General features: G+C 43.6%; 1 protein-coding gene across 2 annotated transcripts; it reads right to left on the reverse strand.

The window, feature by feature from the left end:
* Nucleotides 1–4,373: 4,373 nt before the first annotated feature.
* Nucleotides 4,374–27,625, reverse strand: PTPN7 (protein tyrosine phosphatase non-receptor type 7). Of its 2 annotated transcripts, none has more exons than XM_044674158.1 (9): nucleotides 27,489–27,625; nucleotides 25,646–25,829; nucleotides 24,830–24,914; nucleotides 21,929–22,005; nucleotides 15,780–15,917; nucleotides 15,160–15,270; nucleotides 10,883–11,040; nucleotides 8,982–9,095; nucleotides 4,374–4,467 (listed from the first exon to the last, which is right to left on the reverse strand). In XM_044674158.1, exons 1-9 carry the CDS (start codon nucleotides 27,608–27,610, stop codon nucleotides 4,374–4,376), a joined length of 1,083 nt encoding a protein of 360 aa, XP_044530093.1. In that variant the 5' UTR covers nucleotides 27,611–27,625. The 2 variants fall into 2 exon arrangements, with proteins under 2 accessions (XP_044530093.1, XP_044530092.1); XM_044674157.1 differs by having other exon boundaries at nucleotides 24,830–24,911; nucleotides 27,489–27,610.
* Nucleotides 27,626–27,640: the final 15 nt, after the last annotated feature.

Consider the following 27,640-nt stretch of genomic DNA (forward strand, 5'->3'; position numbering starts at 1 on the left):
AGAATGGAAGAGGGGTAAAGAGGCCAAACATGGAGGATGCAGGTGTCTTCCTTTCTGGTACATCTTACTCATTGCAGAAGAAAAATGCCTCCAACTGGGAATTGGTAGCTTCTTGGTTGATGAAGAAACTACCAATGAATTCAATTAGACTAGAGTGGGCAAGTCAGTGAGACGATAGCCCAACTGTTTTCACTTCCTCTCTTCCCTTCTCAGTAACTCTGATCTACGCCATGTCATCACTACCTTCTGCCTCTGATTAGAGGAGGAGTCTGAATTCCAAACTTCCATTTAAGGAGAGAGCTCTGGTCAGGCTTCTCTTCATGTCTCACTTGGGATTCCTCTGACTTCTCCAGCACCTCCCTGATTCAGGTGTCTTCTCTTTTACCTCATCCCTTAACCACTTTTTAGCTTTTTGTGTTCTATCTTCCCCCATTAGATTTTAAGCTCCTTTAGGACAGGGTTCTTTTTTTGTACTTCTGCCTATTTAACATAGAGTCTGGCAAATAGTAGACCTGGCAAAGATCCTAGAATGGTTTACCATTTACTTCTCCAGCTTATTTTGCAGGAGGGTTTGAGGCAAGTGAAGTTTAATGACTTTTCCCAGAGTCACACAGCTAATAAGCTTGTGAGGCATATTTGAGGTCAAGATGAGTCTTCCTGACTCTGGGCTGCCCTTAAATGTTTATTGACTGATTATCTACATGGCCCTTTTTAAGGTGCACAAAGTACTTTCCTTAAAACCTACTGAGAGGATCAGCTAGGTAACTCAGTGGATAGAGAGTCAGGTCTGGAGATGAAAGGTCCTGGGTTCAAATGTGACCTCAGACACTTTCTAGCTGTGTGACCCTGGGTAAGTCACTTAACCTCAATTGCCTAGCCCTTACCACTTTTCTGCCTTGGAACCAATACTTAGTATTGATTCTAATTCGGAAAGTAACATGAGAAGGAAGTGGTACAAGGGTTTTTATTCCCATTTCACAGATGAAGAAGGAGTGATTTACCTATGATCACACTGGTATTAAGCAATTGTGATATTTGAAGTCAGGTCTTTTCAAACTCATCCCTCTCTCCTTTCTATCACAGTGACCTCCCAGAAAGGCAGCCATTCCTCCCAGGAAAGAATGATCCCCTTAGTGTGGAGGACATGCAAATTCTCAGGCACAAGAATTCTACTTATTCTCTACAGGTAAACCCTGAGTTGTTCAGAATTCCAACTTGTTTCCTGGAGAAAGAATGATGAACTCTAAAGGAATGGACTTGAGAAGACGGGTGGGAGGGTTCTGCCATTTACTAGGAAATTCAGCTGACCAGTATAGAGTTGCCAACAAACCAACAGTTCCAGGGATTGTCTAAGGTTGCACCCTTACGCCTGGACACCTATATCCCATAAATGCACACCCTTGGTGATGGAGACCCAGACCATTGTAAATCCATCCCCATGACATATACCCAACTGACAAGTGAACCTCAACAGTCAACTTTGTATTCGTGTACAAAAGTGTTTCTTTCATGCAGTAAGGAAGGAAGAAACCCGGTAACTCAAGAAAGCTTTATTTTTCCACTTGATTGCCTTTTTGGAGCTTTCTTATTTCTAGTCCTCAGGGAGAGATAAAGCATGACAGAAGGAAAAAGGCAGAAAGTGCCATTGATTGAGGGGCGGGGATAAGGGAAGATGCTATGGAAATCCCCAGAGCTTTTCTCTTTGCTGGGTCTGAGCTCAGGATATCAGGCACTTGAGAAACAGGCCCCCAGCTTCATCCATCTGAAAGGATGTGCCTAGCTATGGGGGGTCAGAAGAGCATTCAAAAAATCACATTCTGGGAGGAATTCCTTAGGAAGACCAAGGAAAATCTTTGACCACTGTTCTTTGAGGAGCGATGGGTCCTGAATAAGGGGGACTCTTCCTCAGGATCAGCTCCCTGGGGATCCAGGGGATAATACCGCCATGTCCACATTGATTGATGTGAGATAGCATGTAACAAAAGCCAGACTTTCCTTCAGGTTTAGGTTGGAGGGGAAGGTTTATAGGCCTCTAATCTGGTGCCCTGTCTTCAGGAATGTGGTGCTAAGTTAGTCCTGGAGACACAAAGGAAGTTGGATTGATTCTAGAATCTTGGCCTTAGAGGATTTTAGGTCTGATGCCAGAGGTCCAATACAATGGCAGCAAGTCCTAGATTGCATCTGGAATCAAACTGGCCCTCCAGAAGGGCTTTGGATAGAAGAAAGGGACCTAAAGCTAGACTGATCCCTCTATTTCCTCCTTCCATCTTTAAAGTAGCCAATAATAATAGCTACCACTTATTTAGATAGAGCTTACTCTGTGCAAGGCACTGCTCTAAAGCATTTTACAATGATTATTTCTTTTTATCCTCACCACAATCCTGGGAGGTAGGTGCTATTATTATCTCCATTTTACAGAATAGGAAAATTGAACACAAAAAGATTGAATGATTTGTTCAATGTTAAATAACTAATATCAGAAGCAGGATTCAAACTCAGGTCTTTCTGACTCCAAGTCCCATGCTCTATCCTTTGTATTACCTGCCTGCATCAAAGATCTTTTTCCAGTGAGAGATCCTAGGTTCAAATCTGGCCTCAGATGATTTCTAGCTGTGTGACCATGGGCAAGTCACTTAACTCCCATTGCCTACCCCTTACTGCTTTTCTGCCTTGGAACCAATACAGAGTATTGATTCTAAGATGGAAGGGAGGGGTTTAAAAAAAAAGATTTTCCCATCCTCTCTAGGTCTGGACTGATTGATCATCTTCTGCTGAAAGCCTTAATGATTTCCTCAATTTATATTTAAGTAATTCGTATCTATTTATTTGTTGCCTTTATTAAAAGTAAGCTCCAGGTGAGGTGGGATGGCTTCATTCTTTATATTGGTATCCCCAGTGCCTAGCTCAGTGCTTGGAGCCACTTAATAAATGCTTTACTGTTTTATTAGTCTGGATCTTCTGGGGCTGAAATTTGTTGATGGGATTACCTTAAAGAAATTTACCTGGTGGAAGGCAGGTATGAATGGCTTTAAAGAGGGAGAAGATATTTCTGCTAGACATTTCTTTTCTTTTTCTTTTTACACCCTTACCTTCCATCTTAGAATCAATACTGTATATGGGTTCCAAGGCAGAAGAGTGGTAAGGGCTAGGCAATGGGGGTAAGTGACTTGCCCAGGATCAAACAGCCAGGAAGTGTCTGAGGCCACATTTGAACCCAGGACCTCCCTGTTTCCAGGCTTGGCTTGCCTGAGACACTGAGACACCTTGCTGCCTATTCTAGACATTTCAAGAGGAACTTATCTTTACCTTCCTTTCTCCCTTTTCCTCCCAACCTCCCCTTCCCTCGAGATGGTTTTGGGTAGATGGCACATGGCCTGGACCAAACTCTTCATCCTGGTCCTGATAGGGATTGCAGGGAGAGAATCTGGTTCTTTTGCCTTCACAGGGAATCTCCATCACACACACACAGATGGGTTGATGAAGAGAGGACAGAAGCATTCCTAGGACTTTGGGAAGTTTTTTTACAGGGTCTGGTCTAAAGATCTTAAAAATCACTAGCATCTGAAGGCTGACCAGTGGCTAATTTGTGTGCTGAGCCCAGCTTGGGTGGTTTTGTATAGGACTCTTGAGTTACAAAATTTCCCAAAAGGAGTGGGTGGAGGGACGGTCGAGGAATATTTTCCATTGGCCAGGATGGGAGATTTAGGCAGAAATAGTGGCCAAGAGTTTCCCCATGCTCCCTTTGTCCTTAGGATTTGCACACAGAAGGTCTATGATCAGACGTTTGGAAACACTGACTCTATGTCATAAAAGAAGAAACTTGGCCACTAAAGTAGCACGCCAGAGGAGGTGGGACTACCTGGGTTTTTTTCCTCCAGGTTTGCTGCAGTCAGCATCTCAAATCAGGCAGGCTATGGGCTTGAGAATTAGGCACCCAAATTTACATGTAAAGTCCTTGCTGTACATTTTGAGAAACCGAGGATAAGAGAAGCAGGTAGGCTTAAAAACCTTGGTGTCTCTGGGGTTTGTCCTTTGGAACTCAGTTTTCTCTGACTGTTGGAGGATCAATTCTTCAAGTGGGGTCCAAGATTTGCCTCTAGATCACCCACAACTCTCCCATTTCTCCATTTGCCAGTCAGCGAGTTAGTGATCTAGGACACCAGATCCTTCCCAGGGATATGAAAGGAGAATGAAAACTGGGGGCTCTGGAGGGAGCAGTGCTAGTTCTAGGATCAGAGACCCCCAGGGACAAGACTGACACAGAGGTAGAGGTCAAACTTCCAGGCCTTTAAAGAGAAAGCTCCTCTTTTCTGACTGGGTTCTGTCTGGAGGTTATATGGCTTATGTCACCTTTTCAACCAGGTCCCAGAAGGTCAGGGATTTGGTTCCTCAGGCAGCTGGGCAGCATACAAGGCCAGGGTGTGGTGCAGGAATTGGTATTGCTCACTGGTCTGGATCATACCCCCCCTGGAATGAGAAACACAAAGCTGATGTTGAAAGCAGAGACAACAGATCAGGAGTTTTTGGAGGCCCCGGGTTCTCCATATTCTCCATGCATATGGTGTCCTTGGTTTACAGGTCATAATTTCCCTGAAGGAATTTTTCTAAGCTAATTTTTAACTTGTGTCCACTCTCTGTCTCTCAGAGCCACCCCCTTCTAGGTAGAAGTCCCATCTTGCTTTACTCAAAGCTGCATCTAGACACCTGAAGAGAAGATGGGGACAAGAGGCTGTAGAATCACAGCATCTGAGAATTAGAAAGTACTTTGGTGTAAGTCCAAGTTCATTTCTATCTAAGTCCAAGTCCATCTATATCTAAGAAGTCCATCTAAATCCAGTCTATATCCATTTCAATCTATCATTCACATAGCTCTCAAAGAGATTTTCCTACTTAAATACAAATCTAACTATATAACAAAATATCCTTATTCAATAAACTCTAACGCCCTATGACCCCTTGGATCAAAGCTTTTCAATTTGGCATTTAAAGTCCTTCACCATGTGGACCTACTTTTCTAGTCTTATACCTTCCAAATATACTATGGTTCAGTCAAGCTGGCCACCTTGATATTCCTCCGGTTCGTTACTCTATTTATCCCTCTATCTATAATATCGGTGCCTTTGGCCTCCTTGGTCTCTGGGCCAGAAGTACGCCCCCTCCTTACCTGTTCCTTGGAATCCTTAGTTTCTTTAAGGTACTCAGCTTAAACAATCACCTTCTTCAAAAAGCCCTTCCTGATTCCCCACAGCTATCAGTCCCTCACCCCACTCCAGTTATCTTTTTTTTTTATGTCTATTTACTTTTGAAGAAGGAAATGACAAACTGCTCCAGAATCTTTGCCAAGAAAACCCCCAAATGGGGTCACAAAGAGTCGAACATGACTGAACAGCAACAAATGTTTACATACTGTTTCTCCTGGCTAAGTTATAAATTCTTCAAGGGAAAGGTCTGTTTCAATTTATTGTAGAGAAAGAAAGGAACATTTGATAAATACCTACCTATGAGCCAGGCTCTGTGCTAAGTGCTTTCCAAATATGATCTCATTTGAATCTCTGCAATAACTCAAGGAGGTAGGGGGGATTATTATCCCCATTTTACAGTTGAGGAAACTGATAAAGAGGGAAAATGACTTGCCCAGGATCATCAAGATGGGAAGGGTCTGAGGCTGAATATGAACTCAGGTCTTCCTGACTCCTGGCCTTGTACCACCTGTTGCCTTTTTATAACTCAGTATCTGGGACCTAGAGTGTTTAAATCAAAGTTTACTTGCATGATTTAAATATCAGGCTGAGGAAGCCATGGGGAGCTACTGAAGATTTTTTAGCAGGGGAATGATATATTTATGCCTGTATCTAAGGAAGATTATTTTGGTAACTTTGTGGGAGATGGATTATAGAGGGAAAGAGAAGAGAAGCAGAGAAACCAATTAGAAGACTATTGTAATAGTCCAAGCTACAGCATAGTAGAGAGAATGGAATGGATGGGAACAATGTGTACAGGCCAGGCAACTGGTAAGAGATGGGAAAGACTGGGACACCTAGATGGTGCAATGCATAAAGCACGGGGCATCAGCAAGACTCATCTTCATGAGTTCAAATCCAGCCTCAGACGCTTATTGGCTGCAGGACCATGGGAAAGTCATTTAATCCTCCTTGCCTCTGTTTCCTCATCTGGTAAACATGAGCTAGAGAAGGAAATAGCAAATCACTCCAGAACCTTTGCAGAGAAAACCGCAAATGAGGTTGTGAAGAGTCAGACGCAACTGAACAACAAGGAAGAAAGATGAGTGGAGGATGACTCCAAGGTTTTGAACCAGGGTAGCAAAAAGGACAGTGGTGCCCTCCACAGAAATAGCCCCTGGAGAAGGGGCAGGTTTAGCAGAGATAATGAGTATTGTTTTGCACATATGGAGTTTGGGATACTTCTAGGACATACAGACAATGATGTCCAACAGCAAGTGGTGATGCAGGGCTAGAGTTTGGGAGAGAAACCAAGGCTGGAAATATTGACCTGGGAGTCATCTATAGAGAAATGATCATTGAATTCACTGGAGCTGATTAGATAGCAGGAAATTAGAGCATAGATAGATAGAAGGCTCAAGATAGAGAGCCTTGCGTAGGCTTAAGGGCAAAAGGTGGGTGATGATTCACAAAGTACACTGAGAAGGAGTATCTGAGGGGTGGGAGGAAAACCTAGAAAGATCAAGATAAAGAAGTCAAGAAAGGAATGAATGAATGAATGGACAGAATAAAGATGTGTCTAACAATGTTGAAAGCTATGGCAAGACATATATAGAATCATGATTGAGAAAAGGCCATTGGAATCAGCAGTTAAGAGAATTGAGACATCATTAGTAATCTTATAGAGAAGTGTTGGGGGCAGCGAGGCAGCACAATGGATAGAGCACTGGGTTTGCAATCAGGAAAACTCATCTTTATTAGTTCAATTTTTTTAAACCCTTACCTTCTGTCTTAGTATCAGCTTTAAGACAGAAGAGTGGCAAGGGCTGGGCAATTGGGGTTAACTGAGTTGCTCAGGATCATACAACTAGGATGGTGCTCTATCTTCCGTGCTGCCTCGATGTTCCTAAATCAGATTGGGTTTATCTATTTTTATTTTTATAACCCTTACCTTCTGTCTTAGTAGCAGCAATTCTAAGACAGAAAGGCAAAGGCTAGTTAATTGGGGTTAAGTAAATTGTCCAGCTAGAAAGTGTCTGAGGTCAGATTTGAATCCAGGTCCTCCTGGCCTGGAGCTCAATTCACTGTACTACCTTAGCTGTCCCATGACTTAAAATATGCCCTCAGATACAAGATACGTGTGTGACCCTGGGCAAGTCACTTGACCTTTTTTGCTTCAAGTCCTTATCTGTAAAAATGTGCTAGAGTAGGAAATGGCAAACCACCCCAATATCTTTGCCAAGAAAACCCCAAAATGAAGTTGCAAGAAGTTGGACAGGACTGAACAGATACAATAACAAGAACTGTTTCAGTAGATGGTCAGGTTGGAAACCAGAGTAGCTTACTAAGGCCAGAGAAGTGAGTGGGAGGTGAGAGGATGGATCCTTTTCTAGGAATTTAACTGGGAAAAGGAGGAGAGTTATGTAGCCTGATAGCCTGAGAAAGTACAAATAAAGATTTTAGGGGGTTCACCTAGGTATTTTTGTAGTCAGTAGGGCCAAAGGACAAGGAAGAACTGAAAATGAGTCAGAGGAATGAGTGGGAAAAAGATGAACTCAAAGGCATGAGAGGAGAGGGCCACTTTGGTACAGAAAAGGGATATCTCTCCCTCAAAGGCTGGAACAAACATGGAGAAGACCTGGAGAAATGTAAAGGGCTTTTGAGGTCTACAATAGGGAGAAATGGAAGCTCTCAGGAAGCCTGGAAAGGAGAAAGTTTGGAGCTGCCTATCTGGGGCATAAGATAGAGTCAATTAGCAACTCTGTTCTAATTCTCCTTCCCCTATCATGACCTTTGCATATATGATCTCCTATGCTCTCCATCTGTTAAAGTTCCATGTTTCCTTTAAGACCCACACAGCCTTCCCTGACATTCCCCTCCTTCCTTCCTCCAGAGGAAAGTGATCTTATAGCACTTTGCTTGGTCCTTTCTTGACCTTGTCATTTAACATTGTTATTTGTGTGCCTGTCTTTTTCCATTTTTAGATAAGAAGCTCATTGGGGGTCAGGGGTCTCTGGGAGAGTCACCTTGGTATCTTGGGTATCCCCCACAATGCCTTGCATGGCACTTAATAACTATCTGGTGAATCAAATTGATTCCATCAGTTCTTGAGACCTACATATTTGTGTTTCTTAGATATGACATTTTTGTGATATATTTTCTGGGAGTGTCCCACTATAATTTAAGTTTTCATCTCTTTAGTTTTTAGTGCTCTTCCATTGCTAAGTTTTACACTCTTCTCCAGCCCCCAGCTCCCAAACTCTCCTGGGTCAGAGGGATTAGAAAATGTTTTTGTACAAATACTAAAGCCTTTTAGATGAGCAATTGAGGCTCAGAATAAATTCATATATAAGTGACCCAAGTTTAAATCCTGGTTGCCCTCCACCCCCAAGTAAAAATATACACTTTGCTAGTTATAAAATAGTTTTTTTTCCGGCAGCAGGGTCATTTCTTTCAAGATACTGATGCTTGATGGGGCAGCTGGGTAGCTCAGTGGATTGAGAGCCAGGCTTAGAGACAGGAGGTCCTAGGTTCAAATCCGGCCTCAGACACTTCCCAGCTGTGTGACCCTGGGCAAGTCACTTGACCCCCTTTGCCTACCCTTGCCAATCTTCCACCTATAAGTCAATACACAGAAGTTAAGGGTTTAAAATTAAAAAAAAATTAAAAAAAAAGATACTGATGCTTGAATGATATTTACAGGAATTGGAACAAGAGAAAAAGCCTTTAACGTTGGAGCACTCACTGGGTATGGTTGTCATGGTGGCCCTGCTCACACTCTTATCTTGGGCCTGAACCCACCTGTCTAGCCGAAGCTGGCATACGATGCCCAGGATGTCTACTTCCCCTCGAGCCTTCAGCTGTTGGCAGCCAATCCGTGTGGCAATGAAGCAGCCAGTCCGGCCAATCCCAGCACTGGAGATAAAGCAAAGGGGCCAAAGTGGGGTATATCATCAGGAGACAAGAGTATGTAGAAGACAGCTGGCCCCAGGAGCCCCGTTCTGGTGGGACTGGAAATCAGTGGTACTCTTTTAAGAGTTGGGGCAGAAATGAATGCTGGGCAGAACACTTCTAGGCATACACTGGCCAAAGGGCATTTTATCTAGGGAGAGGGCAAAGGAGTGATTATTTCAGGAGTCAGGAACTGGGTGGGGCAGAAGCAGCTAGGTAGCTTAATAGATAGAGAGCCCATCTGTAGATAGTAGGTCTTGAGTTCAAATGTGGCCTCAGACACTTCCTAGCTATGTGACCCTGGGAAAGTCACTTAACCCCCATTACCTAACTCTTATCACTCTTTTGCCTTGGAACTGACATTTGGAATAGTTAATAGAACAGAAGGTAAGGATTAAAAAAAATAACCACAAAAATGGAGAAAGAACTGGGAAGCAATTACTAGCATATCAGGCTTCCAAACCTATCGAAAGTCATAGAGCACACACTCTTGCTGCTGCTATTTTTAACAAATTCCATCTGCTCGGCAATCACTTGTAGCCCCCATGATGCCCCTTCTACCCTCATCCCTTCTTATATAATCTTCCTCCTGTCTAATCATCTGCCAGACCAGGTTCAGCCTCAACCAATCAAAGTTCCCTATCTTTCTTTTTTCTGCTTCATCATTTCTTCATTCATCTGGATTTCCTTGATAAGAAAAGCATTGTAGAATAGGGTGCTAGACCCCAAGGCAGGGTTCAAAGTCTGCCTGTAATAGTGTAACCACGGGCAAGTCATTTAACCTTAAAGTTCTGTCTAAGTGAATGTCAGGCTGTCTTCCTGAGATGTCTCCTCCATCCATCTCAGCTTCACTTATTTCACTCTTCCTTTTTCTCCCACCTCTACTTAGGACTCCATTCTCTTCTCAGCTTTGTCCAAGCCTCCTCTCCTTCAGGAAGCTTTCATGGATCTCCTGTGTTGAAAGGACCGGTTTCCCTTTTCTCAGCCCATCTACCCCTAGAACAGGAGCTCCTGGAGAATGGAGATCACATCTCCACATCCATCCTTCCCTTTAAAACCTTCCTTCAGGACCTAGGTCAGTGCTCTATGCCCAGGGTCAGACCAGGCCAGCCAGGAATAAAAGCAGCTAGCGTTTAGTTACTGTTTTAAGTTTTTCAAAGCATTTCATGTATATTATCTCATTAAGCCTTAAAACAAAGTTCTTGTATTTACACTTTTCAGATGAGGGAACCGAGGCTGTGCCTGTAGCCATATAGATTGTAAGTATCTAAAGGTAGATTTGAACTCAAGCCTTCCTAATTCCAAGTACAGCACTCCATTGCCTTTGCCCTCTGATACTTGACTGACCTTCTAGAGCACTGTTGGGGAACCTATAACAAGTTCAAGTGCCCAGAGGGCAAATGTCAGTGAGGTGAGCCCCTGCATTACTAGAGAGAGCTGAGGGAGAAAGTGCTTGCTTTGGGCTGGCTGGACAGAGAGACTGGCCATGCAAAAAAATGTCCTTGGGTGCTGGGAAGAGGGGGAACGGAGCAGCAACCCCAGTGCCAGCTCTGCACATGTGCCACAGCTTCGCCAGCAAGGTTCTAGAGTTTCCTCAGTCAAGGCAATCTTAGCCTCATTTGCACAAGTTTGGGCAATAAGGCCCAAGAGTACATCAAAGGTGTATTGTGAGAGTGTGTTTGTGTACCCATTTAACTCAGGGGTTTGGGGTAGCCCAAGGAGGGTTTTGGGAGGAAGGGTGGGATACAAACCTGCAATGAACCACAATAGGCCCAGAGCTGGCTGCTGTATCTGGGTTCTCCTCCACTTCAGCCACCAGGCGTAAGAGGGGCCCAGCTGACTCCGGGGTCTGGTGATCAGGCCAGGCAGAGAAGAGGATGTGCTTTATTGAGCGACACTCCCCCTGGTACTAAGAGATGGGGTAAAAAGGTGAGAGGAACTAGAGGTGCAGTTCCTTGGGCCATGGAGTTCACATAGACAATTCAGTTCACCATTTATACATTAAGTATGCACTGCGAATCTAAAACCAAAGATGGAATCAGTGCCTGCCCTCAAGGAGCTTCCACTGTCTAGGGGCATTAACACTGGGGAAGTATGCTTAGGTTCACTTCCTTAGGGAGAGAGCACTACTCTTTCGGAAGATCAGAAAAGGCTTCCCTGAGTTGCTTGAGCCTAAAAGGAAGAACTAAAGATCCTAAAAGGAAGATAGGAGGAAGGGGTATAGACCCAGGGACTTTGGGTAATGAGCCAACCTTCATTGTTACTCTGAAGAATTTAGGAAGTTGGCAAGATTAGCTTTCCTCCTGCCTTTAATGTCCCTCCTTAAAATTGCTAGAGATTGGGATAGGAGCTTGGGAATTGAGAGAACATAGACCAATGGCCCAGGAGACCTCCTTTTTAGTCCTTGGAATATGAATTTGGATAAGTCACTTTGTCTCCTGGACTTCAACCTTCTGATCCATGGGAAAATAGGGATGATAACACATTTTCCTTTCCACCTTCCTTACCTCGCCTGGTGGCTGTGAGAATGAAATAGATATGATTACGCAGGGAAAAGCATAATATGCTATTGGGATCTAGGCCAATCAGTAGATCAATCAAGTCTTTTGTTATTATTGTTGAGTTGTGTCTGACTCTTTGTGGTCTTCCATTCCTTTTCCAGTTCATTTTACAAATGGGAAAATGGAGACAAACAGGGATAAGTGACTTACCCAGGGTCACATAACTAGTAAGTGTCTGAGGCCATATTTCAACTCAGGTCCTTCTGACTCTAGGCCTGGTACTCTATCCATTGAGCCTCTTGGATGCTCCAATTAAGTCTTCAAAAAATTTGATTTAAATCCTTACCTTCCATCTTAGAATAACACTATGTAAGTTCCTGGAGGACAGGGACTGTTTTTCGTTTTCTGGCTTGGCAAAAAGTAGCTGCTTATTAAACACTGATTGAATTAAATTATAGTGATACTAATAATATTTAACATTAATGAAGCACTCTTAATTTTCCAAAGATCTTTACACACATGATCTTATTTGATCTTCAAAACAATTTTTTTGAAAATTTAAATGCTGTTTTTGTCCCCACTTCACCAATGAGGAAATTGTGAGAGTTCAAAGTTTAGACTAGTAAGTGCCCCAGTTTAGATCATCTTAACTCCAAGTCTGCAGTCTAGCCGCTATACCACCTAGAGTTAAGAGGGAGTCACTGGAACTTAATGCATGGGAGAGAGAAATATCCTTTAGGAAAATCACTTTGGCAGTTGTGTATGGATTAGAGAGGGGAAGAGCTTGAGGCAGAGAGAACAATTAGGAAACTATTGAAATAGTCTAGGCAAGGGGAAGCCATGTGAATGGCGAACAGTGACAGATTTGAGAAATATTATGGCGGCTAACTCAACAAGACTTGGGAACAGATTGGTTCTATGGGGTGAGGAGTCAAGGATGATGTAGAGGCTGCAAACCTGGATGACTGGAAGGTTGGTTGGCACTCTTGTTAGAAAGGGAGGGGAGTTAAATCATGATTTTAGGATTGGAAAGAACCTAAGAGATCAAACAGTCAAAGTCCTTTGTTTTATCAATGAGGATACTGAGGCCCAGAGAAGGTAAGAAAGCTCAGTATCACAAAAATAATCATCAGAACTGGGATTTGAATCCAGCCCAAATCCAAGTACATCAATTGCAGAATGTTGAACAATACACATCCCATCTCTTGTTCTTCCAATTCTTTGTGACAGCATGGATCTTAGTCTATCCTCTCCTCATCAATACATCTTGATACCAGCATACACTTACTCCAGTTGCCACTAATTACACCTTTATCCACTGTTTCTCCTCAAGTGTTCTTGTTTCCTATGCAGAGACCACTAGGGATTCCCAACTATGACAACCAGATATTTATATCTGTCAGGGCTTGGTCATCATAATTCCCACAGAATATTCTATCTGTATCAAAGCTGGTACCCAGGACCTGCAAATGCTCTGACCTTAGAATGGATTCCCTATGTACCCATTATGGAATCAGCTCTAAGGATCTGCACTTGGACACCCTCCCTCTCTTATGCATTGTGACTCTGTTTCCCCTAGGACACTCTTCCTTTCTTATGCTTACTCCTTAGTATTCCACACCTGCTCTACACACAGCAAATATCCTGTACTCGGTTTAATCTCTCTCTCCATTCACTAACCTTTCTACCTTCCACCACAACATGCATACAGGGACATCTCTCCACCCCATCAAATCATGCTTGAGTGTTAGCAGCATCAGCAGAAGCTCCTGATACCTAGGAGGAGACTTAACGATTGTGGACAGTTGCATGTAATACGGCAGCCAAAAACATTAACAATTATGACACATTATTGATAAGCCACAATTCTATTGATGATCATCATGTGATTTGTTTATTGGCTACAAATCATGGAACATCACCTTTCAGAAGAATCCCAATTGAAGATGACCCAAAGGACAATGGAATGATTCATACTGGGTATGAGATTGCTGCTGCTCATTACCAGCAGTCACTTGTTGGAGATAAATGGAATACAGAGATTCTTTCCACATCACAGGGGGAGGGGAAATGCTTGTGGCACCCTAGGATCTGGAAAATCCAAGTAAAATGCCTTGGCCCTCCCTTCGTACCAGAGAAGAAGTTTGAATTTTTCCTTTTTTTCTTTTATGGAGTGTTTACAGTACTTTGTTGTAAAATTTGGGTTAAATATTTGCTCCTAGGCTATGTATAGGTCAGTGTTAACATTTCTAGCTTTTGTGTGTGTCTATTGGCTGTCACATGTCACCTGCAGCTTCTATAGAACTCCCCCTAAATTTCCACTTAATTTCTTATGCTGACCTGTGATATAGTGAAACTGTATTGGAAAAACTGGGATGTGGAAGGTATACCTGTATATGCTGTCATTGAAGGGATGCATGACTGGCAGAAAAGGCGAGCCAGATATGGTGAAAATGAGTAATGACAGGCAGATAGCCTGAGTACTACACTGGTACCTATCCATAAAGACCAGACAAAGGCTTCCTCTACTTTGAATGGATTCTCTATGAAGGAGGACTTAAGGAAAGACAGATGTCACACAGGATGAGGACAAATTGATGGGTTGTGATCTGAATCAGTCCTCATGGATAAGATCATGAATTTACCAAATATTAAAGTAGAGGGTGAGACTGGAGATTCCCTGAAGGCAGGAATAGTGTCTGTTTTCTCTCTTGTGCCTTAGATACACAGTATAGAGTTCTGCCAACTATGGGCTCAACAAATTCTTGTTGAATCTGGGTCCTGACAAAGGAGTTGAGAGGTGCACTTTGATTCAAAATAGTTACTGGAAAAGGCTACAGAGGAAGATGGTGACCGTCAGTTGCAGTATGTTGAACAAATGAGGGTACCTAACTGGAATAGAATGCTATATCACTATAAGAAATGATGTGGTTTCAGAGAAACGCAGGAAGACTTGTATGAACTGATGAAGAGTGAAATGAGCAGAACCATGAGAATGACATACAACATCAGAAAGAAAAACAAGTTTGAGAGAGTTGAAACTTCTGATCAGGAGGCACAGCTGGGTGGCTCAGTGGATGGAGAGCCGTACCTAGAGACAGGAGGACAGGAGATCTTGGGATTAAATTTGGTCTCAGACACCTCCTAGCTGGGTGACCTTGGGCAAATCACTTAATCCTCATTGCCTCACCCTTACCATTCTCCTGCCTTGGAGCCATACCCAGGATTGATTCTAAGATGGAAGGTAAGGGTTTTTTAAAAAAAAGAGAGAAAATTCTGATCAATATGATGGCTAACTATTATTCCAGAGGACCAATGATGAAACACTTTATCTACTTCCCAAGAGAGAATTCACAGATGCAAAATGAATAATGAGATATACATTTTGAACTTGAGGAAGAAAACTCTAGGAAGATCCTATATCCTGTGGAGGAGAAGGTCTATTTCCTTTCAGGCTGTACAGGTACCTTACAGGGAGGGGGGGTTTCAGCTAAGGGCTTTCTATCTCTAAGGAGTGATTTGTATACCTGAATGGTAAGGTGCCGGACAATATATTCTGGGCGTTCATTCACTTCCTGGACCCGTATCTGGAATGGCCCATAGGTTTCCTCCTCTGTAGGCCAATAATGAACACATTTCTAGATGGAAGGGAGATGGGAGTCAGAGAGTGAGGCAGTTCTGTCAGCAAGATGCAGGGGTTTCTCCAAACAGGAACAGCCTCTTCAGGGGATGAAAGATAGGGAGTTTATGCTGTAGAAGTTATTGGGTGAGCATCATGGACCAGGTCTGCCACTAAGAATAAGTGGCTAGGAGAAAATTTTACCCCAAAGCGTGTCCTTATCTTGTGAAAGCTGGGAGTGGAGAAGGAAAGAGAAGGGAGACAGAGAAAAGATCCTGCAATATTCTAGCTAGAGAGAGACACACATAGATTTTCCAGGACTCGTCTATGGTTAGAAGACTGTTTCCCAGGGATGGGACATGATTATTTCCCTGAGATACTGGCTGCTGTTGCTCCATCCTAGTGGGATGGATTTGTCATCCTTCCTTGGTCTAACTCATAGAAGGAATCTGCCTCTTCCCAACTGCCCTTGTGTCTATTGCAATCTGGTCCTCAAGAGTGGCATTTCTGGGGAAAGCTGCCACCTACCTCTTTGCCCTCTCGAAGTTGGGTGAGCATGATAATGAGAGGTACTTCCTCTTGCCACACCATTTCCCAGAAGTCAGACACAGTATTAGGCATGGGGCCCTGGGTTGCAATGTAAACTTTCTCACGACCGTCATAGCCCTGGGGAGATGGAGAAAAGTTGGGAGTGAGAACCTCAGGGAACCTCTCTGAGCTTCTTCTCCCTGGACCTTAGACACCCTGACATTAGGCTGCAGCCCCTTTACATAAAAGTGCCAGAGCTTTTGACAGACACCCACACCCACACCCCCTCTCACAATTTACATTACATTTGCATATTTTAACTTTGCTGTATTTTATGTATTAAGCATCAAAATGCAGAACAAAGTCTTCAGGTTATTCCCTTTCCCTCCAAATTCTACTTTCCTCCTCTCTCCTCCTCCCACACCATCAATCATTGAGTGAATAAGCATTCCTTAAGCACCTACTATGTGCCAGATATTTGCCAGATGACACGGGGGAGAGGAAGGGGATAGGTGGCACAGTGAGATAGAACATGAGTTTGGAGTCAGGAAGACCCGAGTTCAAATTTGGCCTCAGACTTTGGGCAAGTCACTTAACCCTCTTGGCCTCAGTTTCCTCATCTGTTAAGTGATTTGGAAAAGGAAATGGTAACCCACTCTAGCATCTTTGCCAAGAAAACTCCAAATGGGGTCACAAAGAGCTAGACATGACTGAAATGACTGAACAACAACAAAATGTGCCAGATACTGTGCTAAGTGGTGGGGCATACAGACAGAAAAGAAATAGTCCCTGCCCTCAAGGAGTTTACATTCTTTCAAGGGAGACAACATGCACAAAAACAAATGAATAAATAAATAAAATAATGGATAGGTAAGCAAATAAAACAATTAATGCTGTCTGCATACAAAATATGGGATAATTTGAAGGAGGAAGACAGTAGGAGCTCGGAGGAAAGTTCCTGCTTAATCTGAGTCTGAGGAAACAAGGGATGATGACAGAGTGCAGAGAAGATGGTCACTGCAGAGACAAGGAGACAGGAGATGAAGTGTTTGGTGTAAGAAGGGTGTAGCTCTGGGATACTTAATTTTCTGTCCTTGGCTATGCTGCTGATGCCATCACTGCTGAATTCCAGATCCCACATGCTTTTCAACATATCTGCTATGGAACCAGGCTTTGCTACATGTTGCCTACATAATCTTGGGCAAGTTTTTCCTCTGGGGTTTAGTTTTCTCTTCCACAAAATGGGTGGGTGGGTGGGGGGGAGACTAATAATCTCCGTTTTTTAAAACCTTACCTTCTGACTTAAGTCAATTAACTTAAGTTAATATCAGCTCTTTTTGCAATCCTTACCTCATGCCTTAATATCAGTTCTTTTAAAAAAAAAACCTTACCTCCTGCCTTAATATCAGTTCTTTTTTTAAAAAAAACCTTACTTTCTGCCTTAATATCAATTCTTTTTTTAACCCTTACCTCCTGCTTTAATATCAGTTCTTTTTAAAAGACTCTTACCTTCTGCCTTAATATCAATTCTTTTTTTTAACCCTTATCTTCCATCTTAGAATCAATATTACATATTGGTTCTAAGGTAAAGGTTAGGCAACTGGGGTTAAGTGACTTGCCTAGGGTCACCCCACTAGAAAGTGTCTGAAGCCAGATTTGAACCCAGGTTTTCTGGAATCCAGGCCTGGTGCTCTATCCACTGTGCCACCTAGCTGCCCTGACTATATGATCTTTAAGGTGTCTCCCAGGTCTGAATCTTTGGAATAGGGAGATCTGTTTCTTCTCTAAATTGTCCTGGTCCATGAGGGCTGACTTTCAATATCTGAACCTTTACAGAAGGGTATGCTGGCTACTGTGAACCACCAGAGGGCAGCAAGTTTCACGTCCATTCTCAGGATGTGGGGTGTGATGGGGTAAGGTACCTTAAGGCACTAGGACTTTACCATGGAGGAAATTTCTGGCATGATGCCTTGACTCAGGCCATGCCTAGGCAGAGAACTCTCAGAGGCTGAAATCTAAGTACCTCCTCTTAGTTTCCCTTAGCCACCACCTGCCCGATTTTTGGAGGATTCTCAGCCTCTAGAATCTTTACAGACTCCGGCTTTGAGCCCGTGCATTGGATGAGATCTAGAAATCATGGAAAACTGAAGCTTGAGAATTGGGAGTGGCAAGGGCTATGAAGAAGGGGAGCTCTGAGGGGCTGAATTGCCAAAGCAATATTTTTTCAGTACCCCTTGCAATGTAGGGGCTCTTATCCAATGAGATAATATTTTAAAGTACTTAACATGATTTCCTGGCACAGGAATTCCCTCCCTTTCCCAATAATAAAAAAAGGAATATAGCTAGCAATGCAGATGCAAGCTGGTATTGCAGTCTAACGTAGGCATGTTTTCCATCGCCTTTGGTACTTTTTCCATGAAATCCTCCAGAGTCATTAACCCTCAGGAAGCTGAGTGGCTGATTTCAGCAGGCAGGGTGGGCATCCTGCCAAGTTTAGGAGGATTAGCTAGTGTGGATATATAAATGCATATATATATATATATACATGTGTGTATAACATAAATGTATGCTTCAATAAATGTCTGGGCTTAAAGAGTGGGAAATCTTCTGGGGGAATTATAAAGTCAATCACAGTGAGGGAGCTGGATATACAGAAGATTTATATTTGGCTTCTGATTAGAATAAACTGGTAGCAAGGCAGCTCAGTGGATAGAATCCCAAGTGTGGACTCAACAAATTGTCTTTTAGTCATTTTTCAGTCTCATCTGACTCTTCTTGACCCCACTTGGGATTTTCTTGGCAAAGACACTGGAATGGTTTGCTATTTTTTTCTCCAGCTCATTTTACAGATGAGGAAACAGAGGCAAACAAGGTGAAGTGACTTGCTTAAGTGAGTCACACAGATATTAAAAGTATCCAAGGCTGAATTTGAACTTGGAAGATGAATCTTCCCAGAGTTGGCAGGACCTGAGTTCAAATCTAGCTTCTGACACTGATAAACTATATGACCATAGGCAAATCACTTACCCTCCATCTGCTTTAGTTTTCTTACCTGAACATTTCAGTAATAGATAATAATCACATTCACTTCCCAGGTTGATTGTGAGGATAAAATGAAATATTTGTAAAGTGCTTTGCAAAGCTTAAAGCACTATATAAATAGTTCTATTATTATAAATGGCATCTACAATTCGTTCATGCTTATTTATATTCTTTGCTCCAAATACTGCTTCCACCTAGAAATGTGATTAAGTATTTCATTTATTTATCTATTTTTTTTAACCCTTACCTTCCATCTTGGAGTCAGTACTGTGTATTGGCTCCAAGGCAGAAGAGTGGTGAGGGTAGGCAATGGGGGTCAAGTGACTTGCCCAGGGTCACACAGCTGGGAAGTGTCTGAGGCCAGACTTGAACCTAGGACCTCCCATCTCTAGGCCTGGCTCTCAATCCACTGAACTACCTAGCTGCGCAGCCAGGGATAAAATGTTGGACCTAGAGTCAAGAAGTCTCACCTTCATGAGTTCAAATGCAGTCTCAGACACTTACTAGTTGGGTGACCCTGGGCAAGTCACTTAACTCTGCTTGCCTCAGTTTCCTCATCTGTAAAATAACCTGGAGAAGAAAATAGCAAACCACCCCAGTGTCTTTGCCAAGAAAACCCCAAATGGGATTCATGAAGAGTCAGATACAATTGAAGAAGACTCGACAATATCCTGGAGAAGGGAAAACTAGGAATGGGGTGGGAATGGGAGAGTGGTACTTGAAGGAGTGACTCCTGGAAGAGGGATGAGGCTTGCTTTGTTCTGGGTAGAATAGGAATAGGTAGAAGATGCAGAAATTATATATATATATATATATATATATTAAAACCCTTACCTTCCGTCTTAGAATCAATACTGTGTATTGGCTCCAAGGCAGAAGAGTAGTAAAGGCTAGGCAATGGGGGTCAAGTGACTTGGCTAGGGTCACACAGCTGGGAAGTGTCTGAGGTCAAGTTTGAACCCAGGACCTCCCATCTCTGGGCCTGACTCTCAATTCACTGAGCTACCCAGCTGCCTCCATGAAATTATATTTGATAGGAGGAAAAACCATTAGAATTAGATATCATTGGAATGAGATGCCTTAGGAATCTCCCACTTCATATATGTGCATGTATATGCATGTGTATTGTATTTATGGCAGCTAGATGGGTCAGTAGATTCAGTTCTGGACCTGGAGTCGGGAAAACCTGAGTTCAAATCTGGATGCAGATGCTAGCTAGGTGACCTTGGGTAAGTCATTTAACCTCAGTTTGCCTTAATCTACTAGAGAAAAAAATGGTAAATGACTACAGTATCTTTGCCAAGAAAACCCCATGGCCATGCTATGGTCCACGAGGTCATGAAGAGTTGGTCATGAATGAATCAACAACAATAATGCTGTGTTTATACACACATGGTCATCATGGAAATGCTGTATACGTTCTATATATTATATATTGATGTATATGTATGTGTACATGCATGTGGTGTAGACTCCTTGTGGCTTTATTGTAGGGTGATTTTTTTTAGATCCCTTACCTTCTGTCTTAGAATTGATATAAGGGTTGGTTCCAACGTAAGAGCTAGGCAGTTGGGTTAAGTGACTTGCCCAGGGACACACAACCAGAAAGTGTCTGAGACCAGATTTGAACCCAGATCCTTCTATCTCCAGACCTGGCTCTAAATCCACTCTGCCACCTAGCTGCCCCTTACAGGGTGATTATTTTTTTGGCTATTGGTTGGGCTAGATGATTTCTGAGGTCCCTTCCAACCATGAAATAATATCAGTACCCCCAGGATAAAAGAGAAAATCAAAATAGAAGAAATTAGGTCTATTTTCAGATTTTAAAAATCCCAGATAATAAGTATACACATTTGTGTTCATATTATTCTTTCAAAATAGAAACCATCACTAGCAACAATGTTTTCTCAAAAGCCACCATTCACGTGACTTCAGGGACCCCCAGGACACAGTTGGGGAAGCTTTGTAACCTCATCATTTTATAGAAGAAGCTGACTTCATTTTGTTTGCTGTCAAAGGGAGGAGTTGGATTAGACCAACCAAATGACAAATATTTACTAAATGCCTACTATGTGCTAGGCATTATGTCAGGCTTTGAAGATAAAGAATAAAATAGCCCTTGCCGTCCAATATTATTTACATTCTGTTATAATGGAAATACAGTTTACATTCTATCAGATCAGGGGTTCTTAAATTGGGGACCACACGTCCCCAAGGGCTCTATGACCTTGGTTGGGAAAAATTGACATCTTGATTTTCACTGAGGTCTAACAAAAATTTAGCATTTCCTTCAGTTATTTCAAAAAATGATTCTGAGGGGGCAGCTCAGAGGATAGAGTGCCAGGCCTGGAGTCAGGAGATCCTAGGTTCAAATCTGAATTCAGACACTTCCTGGCTGTGTGACCCTGGGCAAATCATTTAACCCCAATGACCTAGTCCTTACCACTTTTCTTCCTTGGAACTGATATTAAATATTAATTCTTAGACAGAAGATAAGAGTTTAAAGATAAAATAATAAATAAATAAAAGCACAATTCTGAGACAAAATCCCTAGACTTTGCCAGACTGTTAAAGGGATCCATGATACAAAAAGATTAAGAACCTTCGTATCATTCAATGTTCTCTAACATCTCTTCCTGCGTGAATTCTATGCTTTCTCTGTGATTCACTCAAAAGGTACTTGGCTCTATGAGGAACTTGAACCCCAAGATCCAGAAAATTAATATTATTGGGCAGAAAAGAGCACTGACCTCAGAGCAGAGAAGTCTGGGTTAGAATTCCAGCTCTGATACTTACTACATAGTTTTTGGCAAATCACTTAACCCAAACTGAGCCTCAGTTTCCTCATTTGTAACTTGGTGGTAATAATATTTGTACTGCCTGTGTAGCAAGGAGGTTGAGAAAAGAGCTTTCCTCTACAGCTTGTAAACACAAGTTACTTATTAATTATTAGTGCTTAGCACAGTGCTTGGCACGTAGTAGGTGCTTAATAAATGTTTATTAAATTGAATTAATAATAATAATCAAAATCACACCCCCTCCCTACGTAGATACACTCGCATCTCTGCCTGGGCAGTGAGATTGTTGAGGTGCTGCTAGATACTTACTCGGATGTAGTTGGCATTGATGTAGTCCCCATCCTCTTGGCTCTGTGCCCTCCCAAGACAGACACGGCTTTGGGGATCTAAGAGAACAAAATTAATGGCAGTGAGGAGTTGTGCAGAATAATGCCCATTATCAACATCATTAGCTTGCTAAATGGGGAACGACTTTATTCGGTGGGTAATGGGGAGCCACTAGAAGTCTTTGAGCAGGGTAGTGCTATGTGAGATGGGATCAGGATGGTCACTCCAGCAATACTGGGAAAGATGGTTTGGAGAAGTAAGAGAGAAGGTTCAGACCCCAGCTAAGAGGTAGTTGGAATATCTTGGGAGTGAAATCATAACGACCTAGACTGAGATGAAGATAGAAAGGTAGTGAAGGGTGACAGATTGTAAAAAGCAAGGATGTTTTCCTGGTGGAAGAGCTGAGATTCAGAGAGAAGTGACTAGCCCAAGATCACACAGCAAACCAGGAGAGGAATCAGGTCAAGAACTTCAAATGTAAGTCCCTCCAGGGAAGTCTAATTATCTTAAAAAAAATTTTAAGGCTCTTTTCTGCCCACTCTGTTAATTTTCTGGACCTTGGGTTCCAGAGTTCCTCACAGAGGTGAGCACCTTTGGGTGAATCACAAAGAGAGTTCAGTATGTTCAATGTTTAAGTGACTTGCCCAAGGTGTCTGAGACTGGCTTTGAGCTCAGGTGTTCCTGACTCAGGCCCAAGGTTTCTATCCACTGGGCCATCTAGCTATCCATAGCAATCTTTATTTTATTTTATTTTTTAACTTTTCCTTTCTTTCTTAATAACAACTCTAACAAGGGTTAGGCAAATGAGGTTAAGTCATTTGCTTAGGGTCACATTGCTAAGAAATGCCTAACAATCCTTTTTAGGTAGGGTTATGGAGGCAGCGATTGAGGGGAATGCTAGATTTGAATTCAGGGAACCTGGGTTCAAGTTTTGTTTTTGATACTGATTAATTTCCCATGAGACCATGGGGAAAATCATTTTATCTCTCTGGGTCTCATTTTGCCCATCTGATGACCTCATTAGCCACTGAAGTCCCTTCTGTTCAAAGTCACAGGACTATGATCAATTAGCATCCTGGGAAGGCAGCTTTCAGTGGGAAGAGGATCAGAAACAAAGTCTCTTATGGCCCAGTCTCTCCTGATCCGGCTCAGAAGAGGAAGCCCAGAAAGAGCCTCTTTCTGCCATGATGCTATTCTGGCCCTTCTGCCCATCATTGGCTTGAGTTACTCACTCTATAGTAAAACGAGCCCCCATCTGCCTCACTAGCCAACCCCTTTCACCCCAGCCTATGGGTAGCACTTTGATTCTTAGAATGAAAAATTCTCCTCTGGGTGCTGGAGTAGGATGGTGGTGGTGGTGGTGAATTTAGGCTATTGAAATGACCCAGTTGGGGCTTTCTGGGGTGGTTAAGGCCATACAGGGTCACAGAGAGGAAGAGAGGGAGAGGCAAGCATCAGATAAGGCGTGCAATAGAGAGAGGGCTCATGCTTAATGGGTCCCTGGAAACCGATTTTTACATCCAGCTGAGGCTGAAGATTCAAGCTCCTTGGAGCCCAGGGTCCCCCTAATTCCCTAATCTCATTAAAAAATCTGCTGAGGTGGTTTGATTTGCTTCAGCTTCATCTCTTCTCAGATGTAGATCTTCTTTTAAAAAAATAAACTCTTACCTTCTGTCTGTGTGTTGGTTCCAAGGCTTAGAGTGGTATAGGCTAAGGTGAGGGGGGCTTAAGTGACTTGCCCAGGGTTGCACAGCTAGGAAGTGTCTGAGGCCAAATTTGAACCCAGGACCTCCAGTCTCCAGGCATTGGCTCTCATTCCACTAAGCCATTTAGCTGCTCTGCCAATTACATTAAAAAAAAACAAAACACCTCACCTTCCATCTTAGAATCAATACTGTGTATTGGTTCCAGGCAAAAGAATGGTAAGGGCTAGGCAATGAGGGGTTAAGTGACTTGCTAGGAAGCATCTGAGGCCAGATTAGAATCCAGGACCTCCCATCTCCAAGCCTGGCTCTCTATCCACCGAGCCACCAGAGCTGCCCCATAACCAAGTTTGACTATGCTTTGGACATAAATACTCCATCTCCTGATTCCAGGCCTTTCCACTGGCTGTCTCCTATGCCTGGAATGCTCTCCCTCCTGGTTTCCTGTAGAACTCAGTTCCAATCCTTTGCAGCCCCAAGGTTTAGCCTGGCACATACGTGATCAATGAATATTTGCTGCTTGATTTTCCTCTCCCAGAAGTGCCTCCTCCATTCCACCCAGGTCTCTTCTATTCTTACAATTACCTCCTCCATCTCAGCAGTGTTGTCTCAAGCTAGGTGATGCCTCCATACCAGCTGTATCTTCTCTATTCTAGAAAGCATCTTCCAACCCAGCTGGGCTTCCTCTAGAGCAGTGGTTCCCAAACTTTTTTGGACTTCCGCCCCCTTTCCAGAAAAAATATTACTTAGCCCCCTGGAAATTAATTTTTTTAAAATTTTAATAGCAATTAATAGGAAAGATAAATGCACCTGTGGCATCACCACTTTCCTGGATTGCTGCAGCACCCACCAGGGGGTGATGGTGCCCACTTTGGGAATCACTGATCTAGTCTAAAAGTATCCTCTGGCCCAGCTGTGCCTTCTCCCTTCCAGCCTCTCCTCCTTCACCCCAGATGAGCCTCCTCCATCCTACCATTCTCTTATGGAGGGAGGGTTGGTGGGCCTGTGGCACCACCCCCTCCTCCAGCTTGGCCCTGGGCTTCACTGCCAAGAGGAGATATATATCATTCAGTTGAACCCAAGTGTGCTAATCAGCCCTAACCTTCTATAGCCCCATGGAGAGGCCTCCCACCCCATCATCCCACTTCCCGCTTCTCCTGCTCCCTGGCATGACTCTTACTTGGCAGGATGGTCTTGTATCGGTCCTTAGAGGCATGGCCGGGAATGTCCAGTTCTTCAGGGTTGACAAAGTTTGGGGGAATCTTCTGGCAAGTGTGAGGAAGAAGGTTGTGAGCAGCTGAAACTCCTGCTCTGAACCCCACCCCCTGTACCTTCTATTCTGGGACTCACTTTCCCTTGGTGTCATAAAGCTAGAAAGGACCTTAGAGGCAGACTGCTGAGCCCAATCCTCTCATTTTACAAATGAGGAAACTGAGGCTCAGAGGTCAAGTGACCTGCCTAAAGTCACACAGCTAATAGATATCTGATTTGAACTTGGGTCTTCTCAATTGCAAGCCCAGGACTCCTTCCTGAGTCCACCTTGCTGCCCAACCATTGCAGGGTTGATAAATTTCCTTTTTTTAACCCCTTACCTTCTGTCTTAGTATAAATTCTAAGACAGAAGAGCAGCAAGAGTCAGGTAATGGGGGGGGGTGTTAACTGGCTCGCCCAGGGTCACACAGCTAGGAAGCGTCCGAGGCTAGATAATTTCCTATTTTTTGGTCAGATGTGGTTACGGTCAGAAGAGTGGGCACCAGAGAATGCCCATGTTTTCTATGTTCATTTATTTGCCGTGTCTCCATGCCTGAGCCTGCTCTTGACCTCTGGCCTGGCCTCTCTTGACCACAGAAAGGTCAGAATTTAACTTCGATTTTTGTTCACATTACGAACAAGTGTAATGCTGCCAAGTGGCTCCCCCAACCTCTGGCATCCCCCTGTTGTGGTATGATTTAGAGGCGAATGGGGTGAGGCTTAAGGGACAACCCCAGGTTCTTACCGAGAACTCTTCCTCCAGTTGCTTAGGGCTGGGTGGCTGGTGCTGCAGGGCCCAGCGGGTGAGGGGGTGCCTAGTGGTCTTTAAGAAGTGGAGAGTGAGCTCTCGGGGCGTAGACACTGAGCAGATGGGCTCCACTGCCCCCAGAGAGCTCACATCCAAGATCAGAGCCACACTGGAGCCTCTCCTGTGAGCAAAGCCAGAGGTCACAGCTGGGGAGGCCATTCTTTGCATCTCCTATTACCAGAGTCATAGAATTCCAGCATCTTAGCATTGGAGAAGATCTCCCAGGCATCCAGCCTAGCCTGTACCTGAATAAGGATCCATTCTACAGCATCCCTGACAAGGGGATGACCACATGGGTCCAGTCTCCACTTGAAGACCTCTGACAATGGGAAACTCCTTCCCAAGGCAGCTTAGTTTACTTTTTTTTTTTTAAACCCTTCACCTTCCATCCTGGAATCAATACTGTGTATTGGTTCCAAGGCAGAAGAGCCATAAGAGTCAGGCAATTGGAGTTAAGTGACTTGCCCAGGGTCACACAGCCAGGAAGTATTTAAACCCAGGACTTCTTGTCTCTAGGACTGGCTCTCAATCCACTGATCCCCCAGCTGCCTCTGCCTAGTCTACTTTTGAGTAGCCCTACTTGTCAGGAAGTTTTCCTTACAGGGGGCCTAAAGCTTCTTTCCAAAATGTCTACTTATTGCTCTTGTCTGAGAAGCAGAAGTCTAATTCTCCTTCCACATGACAGTCCTTCAGATCTTTCAAGATCATTATCCTGTTCTCTACCCCCCACCTCAAGTCTTTCCTTCTCCAAGCTAAACATTCCCATTTCCTTTAGTGGAGTTTGAATTGGCATGTTCTCTAGACCCCTCACTGGAGTCTACTAGGCATTCACCCAGGAGACCAGTCCACTGCTCAAATGGTTTTGGGCTGAAGCTCTTGCTTCTCCCTATTGCATGTTCTTCCTTCCTTCCTTCCTTCCTTCCTTCCTTCCTTCCTTCCTTCCTTCCTTCCTTCCTTTCTTCCTTCATTTCTTTCTTTCTTTCTTTCTTTCTTTCTTTCTTTCTTTCTTTCTTTCTTTCTTTCTTTCTTTCTTTCTTTCTTTCTTCCTTTTCTTCTTTCTTTCTTTCATTTTTGTTTTAGAATCAATCCTGTACATTGATTCCAAGGTAGAAGATTTGTAAGGGTTAGGCAATGGAGGTTAAGTGACTTGCCCAAAGTCACACAGCTAGAAAGTGTCTGAGGCCAGATTGGAACCTAGGATCTCCCATCTCTAGCCTTCCCTCTCAATCTACTTAGCCACCTAGCTGGTCCTGTGCCTGCTCTTTCAGGCACGTGCTTTCTGAGGGATTTCAGCCTTGCTCCTCTTTCCCCATTTCTGTGATTCCTCTCCCACTATCTACGCCCAACATTGGGGAGGCCAAGGAAAGTCCCTTCCGGGGCTGTGTTGTTGAGGATATTCTGGGAATGGAAATGCTTATCAGAGCCCAGCCACCTTTTCTTTCAGGCTAGGTCAACCAACCTTGAGCCTGTAGAAGTTGGCAGGGTATGGGCACAGAGGGCTGGGGGACCTTGGGTATGGAGTAACACGAAACCCCATGTCCCAGACATGCAAATTTTCACAAATGAGAACATTTGGGTTTCTCTGTTGATTCAGGTCTACTCTGTACTAAGGTGTCTGATTTGGAATAGGATGAAGAGTGCTGCTAATGGTGGGGGAGAGATGGTTAGAGTTGGGGGGATCAGGGTGGAGGGAATTGAGGCTCTGGGGTAAGAGGCAGGGAAGGGGGAACCCCCTTTCTCACAAAATCATCCCTCCACCCACACCCCTTCCAGGCCTCACCTCTCCTGCAGTCTGATGTGTTTCTTGACTGTAGAGCTGGGAGCAGGGGGCTGGGCCATGGTGGCCCCCTGTGGCAGAGCCCTCGGCTGAGCTCTGGAGCACTCCCCACAGGCCTGGACCATGCTGGGCCGGGGCCTTGGGGGCCACGGGAA

This window comes from Gracilinanus agilis, chromosome 4 (assembly GCF_016433145.1).
Source record: "Gracilinanus agilis isolate LMUSP501 chromosome 4, AgileGrace, whole genome shotgun sequence".
Lineage (NCBI taxonomy): Eukaryota > Metazoa > Chordata > Mammalia > Didelphimorphia > Didelphidae > Gracilinanus > Gracilinanus agilis.

Coding starts and splice junctions, on each gene's coding strand:
- PTPN7 (XM_044674158.1), bottom strand. CDS start 27,610: ATGGTCCAGGCCTGTGGGGAGTGCTCCAGAGCTCAGCCGAGGGCTCTG. Junction 15,271..15,779: donor AACTTCGAGAGGGCAAAGAG/GTAGGTGGCAGC, acceptor CCTTCCATCTAG/AAATGTGTTCATTATTGGCC. Junction 9,096..10,882: donor CCTATTGTGGTTCATTGCAG/GTTTGTATCCCA, acceptor CTTTATCTCCAG/TGCTGGGATTGGCCGGACTG.